The 4,285-nt window shown below is 65.8% G+C and overlaps 2 protein-coding genes across 2 annotated transcripts in view; one reads left to right on the forward strand and one right to left on the reverse strand.

Moving 5' to 3' along the window:
* Positions 1-911: 911 nt before the first annotated feature.
* MNEG_9590 (hypothetical protein) lies at positions 912-2,921 on the reverse strand (the record flags this gene model as incomplete). The annotated part of the gene is made up of 4 exons (XM_014041937.1): positions 912-1,069; positions 1,317-1,615; positions 1,833-2,008; positions 2,700-2,921. The coding sequence occupies 4 exons, from the start codon at positions 2,919-2,921 to the stop codon at positions 912-914; spliced, it is 855 nt and encodes a 284-aa protein (XP_013897391.1).
* Positions 2,922-3,392: 471 nt separating this feature from the next.
* The window catches only part of MNEG_9591 (phosphatidylinositol glycan, class A), a gene marked incomplete at both ends in the record, with an annotated part of 6,573 nt that continues 5,680 nt past the window's right edge, over positions 3,393-4,285 (forward strand). Inside the window, 2 exons of the mRNA XM_014041938.1 lie at positions 3,393-3,487; positions 4,026-4,223. Coding sequence (XP_013897392.1) covers positions 3,393-3,487; positions 4,026-4,223 — 293 coding nt within the window. The remainder of the gene's footprint in view (positions 3,488-4,025; positions 4,224-4,285) is intronic.

The raw sequence follows: 4,285 nt of genomic DNA on the forward strand, positions 1-4,285 counted from the left end.
CCAGCGCGTCGCCGCCGCCGGGCCGCGGCCCCCCCGACGCCCGGCGGCGCCGCTGCTCCTGCTCCTGCTGCCGCTGCCGCTTCAGCTGCTGCCGCGGCGCGGGCGAGGGGGCGCGCGGCGGCGCGGGCGCAGCGCTCGCCGCGAGGGCCGCGGCGCGGCGCTCTTGGGCTTCTAAAAAGCGGGCCGCCTGGAAATCCATGCGCCGCTCGATCTCATCCAGATCCCTTGGCACGCCGCCGCCGCTGCTGCCCACAGTGGGGGCAAGGTCTTTGCCGCCGCCGTCGTCGCCGATACCTGCTCTGCCCCCTGCCGCCTCATGGTCGTCGCCGTCGTCATCCTGCTGATGGGTAAACAAGCGCATGGGGTTGCATGGGATGCATGCATGGCTGCTGCACGGGCTGCACGAGGCGCATGCGGCCGGATCGCAGCGGAGCGCCTGCACATTCAGCGGAGCGCGCCCGCACAAGGGTGCGCGCCGCGTCTGATGCCGTCGATTGGCAAGATATAGGCATAGGCAATGGCCAGCTTGCCTGTATGAAGCTGTCGTCTGACAAAACGTCCTCCTCCATACAGTCCTTATTGCGATGCGCAAACAGCACGGGAGCTGCAGGGGGTAGTGCCGTAGAAAAAAGAAGTGAAAAATGTTCAGGTGAATCCATAAGACATTTATGAAATGTGGAAATCCTGGTTTCACGCGAAAGGGCACCGTTTCTTGTGACCGTGTCGACGAAGCATTGACGGTGATTGAACGAGCCGGGCTGGCAGATAACATGCGCAAAACACGACAAAAATAGGCCAACGCAATACCGACCGACCCCTTTACTTGTGCTGCAGTCACGTGTGTGGCAGAGGCGGCGCTGCTGGCCGGGCACACAGACCAACCCCCATGGACACGCTCACCTGCCTTCATTTCACCCAGCGCCGCGGCCATACTTGGCGCCAGGGATCCCACCGCCGCCACGCAGTGCTGCCAGGTCACTCTCAGGAAGCCCCACGCCGACCTCGTTGCCGATGCTGACCCAGTAATCCCTCAGGTTGTTGCGGCGAGCGAAAATCTCCAGGTAGCGGCCTGACACACGAAAAGCAAGCAAGGCGTTTGAGCGCACGAGTGGCGCCCCGCAGCGCGATCGGCGAGGGAATCGGCGGAGTGAGCATGTCATCCCGCCACATTGATTGCAGGTCCAAGTCACCTTTCACTCGGCGTCCTGCAGCCCTGCGCCTGCGCTCCGCCCTGCTGCCTGTGCACTCCCCCCCCAAAAGGGTGCCGCACCCTTCCGGGTGCCGCGCCATTCAGGAAGCATCCCAGCCCCCCTCACCTCCCGGCACCAGCGCCTCAATCAGATCGTACAGCTCCTCAGGCTTCTGGCTCTGCCCCCGCCGCTCGCTGATTATGACGTCGCACACCCCCAGCCCGGCCGCGCCCCCACCCCCGCCGCCGGCCTCGGCCCCGGCACCCCCGCCGGGCCCAGCGCCCCCGCCGGCCGCGGACGGCGGCGGCCCCGCGCCGCGCCAGCCGACGAGGCAGACCTCCTTGGCGTGCTGCAGGTAGTAGCCGTGGGACTTGAACAGGCGGCGGTTGACCGTGGTCTTGACCCACACGATCTCGTCGACGAGCCTGCGGCGACGCGGCCACGCGGTGTGGGGGCCGCAGGGCAATAGGGCGTCGCCTCGGCCGGGGCTGGGCGCAGGAGAGGTGCTGCAGGCCGCCCTGCGCAGCATGCTGCGACCGGGCGCAGGCCCACGGCATGCGCGCGGCTCGCACAAGCAGCGGTCGCCACAGCCAGCGGCGAGCGTCGCAGCAAGCGATATTTGGTGCGCGCACATGCACCCACTCGTAGCCCCAGCGGTCAAACAGGTCAAGGGTGAAGCGGTACTTGGCGTTGATGACCCACACGAACAGCAGCCCAGCCTCCACCTGCAGCGCCGGCACTGGCAGCGCGGCGATGGCTTCGTCTGATAGCTGGCTGTAGCCCAGGGCCACGCCCCTCGTCGGGTTGGCGGTGGCGAGCTGCGCGCCCCGGGGTCGGGGTGGGGATTGGGGGGGTGAAGAGGGGCGCGGCGCGGCAGGCGTGGGCCTGAGCGGGGGCAGTGGCCGTGGCAAGGTAGAAAGGTGCGGGAGCAGCGGCTGGCAGGTCCTGCAAGGGAGCATTGGCTGCTGACGACCGGTGGTGCATGTGTGAAGACTCTCATATGCTGATGTGATTGTCGCAGCTGGAGGCGAACTGCAAGGGGACTGCACGCGCCTGGTCAAACCGGTCAACGGGCACACCGCTGCCCAGAACAGTGCCCAGGCCCACCTGCCACGGCGGGTCCATCAGCACCACGTCAAACTGGCAGGATGAGTAGAGGGACTGCCAGTCAAACGTCGTGACGTTGGCGTGGATGGGGACGCAGTGCGGCGGCACCCGCCAGTCTGAGGGGCCGACAGCGGCGGCGGGCGCGGCTGCGGCATCGCTGGCGTCCGGGCGTGGCCCCGCCGACCGTGGCCTCTCTAATCGCGGATCTGCTGCACTGCCGGCCGCAGCGGCGGTTGCGTGGTCATCCGACGCATCTGCTGATGCCGCCGGGTCTGCTGCCGCCCGTGCAGGGTGGGCGTTTGGGCCGTCTTCTGGCGCCGCCGGACTACAAGAAAGTGTCATCAGCTGGCCAGCTGGCCTGGCAGCCTCTTGGGGCGCGGGCACTGTTGCAGCTCCACCGACCTCCGTAACCCTGGCAACGTCTGTATCATCGCCCAGAGCCGCCAGCACCCCTGCCACATCGGCAATGCAGCGCCGGTAGTCGGCGATGCGGCGCAGCAGCTGGCCGCGAGGCGCAGCCGCGGGATTTGCCAAGGCCACAGCGTCCTTCAGGAGGTCATAGGCAGACTTCACGACCGCTTCGTGATGCGCCTGCTGGCCAGATCCCTCATCTGGATGGTCCATGCTCTTTCGCGCGAGCTTCAGATCTAGGTGGCCTTCGCAGCAGCGGGCGAGACTTTCATTGATATTATTATTTCCGGATCAACACTTTGAAATCGTGTGAACGGCGATCCTATGGCGTTTGGTTCAGCTTCCCACCCGCTGCTGCAGATTTTCCGAAGTCCGAAATGTCGGTTGGCCACATATGCTTGCTCGGCACATCGGAGAGTCTTCTATCAATCCTAGTCTTGCATTTTCATATCGCATACCAGAGCTGTGATGAAACCCAGTCTCGAGCGGAGCAGCCGTGCCCGGGTGGCAAGGAGCAGCAGACGGTCCCTTATCTGCCAGGCACAAGCACTAAAAGGGGCTACCTTTTGGCCCGGCCGCAGAAGCTCGCAGCCGGCGCCCGCGTCCGAGGGCGCCAGCGGCGCGGCCCCAATAGACGACACATTTGGCGGCCCAAACAGCAGCAGCAGCAGTAGCCTGTCGTCCATGACCGGCATCCCTGTATCGATAGATGGCGGCCATGTTAAGCGGAAGGTCGGCGGCGGCAAGGTAGAAGCCGAGCTGGACGAGCCAGACTATGGGTGGGTGCTGCGTGCTGACTGCGCCAGCGCGGCGCGCTTTTTAGGCCGCTGTGATTGTCGGTTGCACCACATCGCGACTGCGCTCTTTGGCCGCAATGGCGCTGCCTTTGGATGTGTATGTTATACTCATGCATTTATGTTATTCCTCGCGTATCTGGCGGCGCGCCAGCGCCGATTCTGGCATGTGCGCTACTTGCTCCCTGCCCCGCATTGCCCTGCTTCCAACATGCATGCGCCCCATCCCCCCAGCGCCGCAGCCCTCGATTCCACATTCACGCTCTGCCGCCTGCTCCCTCCCCTCTTCCCTGCAGCCAACTGCCCTGCATGAGCCGCTCCTGTACCCCTCCCGTGCCCAACACCGACAGCCACATCCCATTGGCAGTGTCGGCCCGCCGTGCCTCTGTGACGCACCCGTGCTCGAACACCCTCAACCGTTGATACACAGCAACACCCTCAAAGCCCCCTATCCGACCCCTCCCTGCACCCAATCAAAGGAGCCCCAACGAAACGCCCCCGAACCCACCCAAACCCCCCGCAGGCGCGAGTCGATACTCGACATCGCCCGCAGCCGCACCGGCTGGCTGGTCGCCTTCTGCGTCGGCCTGCTGCTCGCGGCCCTGGTGGTGGAGCAGTTTGAGGGTGTGCTGGAGCAGCACGTGGAGCTGTCGTTTTTCGTGCCCCTGATCATGGGCCACGGCGGCAATACCGGGTCGCAGTCGGTCACCACCGTCATCAGGTGATGCCACGCGCACTTTGGGAGGCGGAGCGCGCACGGGCGCGGGGGCCCCTGGGCGGGGC

This window comes from Monoraphidium neglectum (genome assembly GCF_000611645.1).
Source record: "Monoraphidium neglectum strain SAG 48.87 unplaced genomic scaffold scaffold01989, whole genome shotgun sequence".
In the NCBI taxonomy this organism is placed as follows: Eukaryota; Viridiplantae; Chlorophyta; class Chlorophyceae; order Sphaeropleales; family Selenastraceae; genus Monoraphidium; species Monoraphidium neglectum.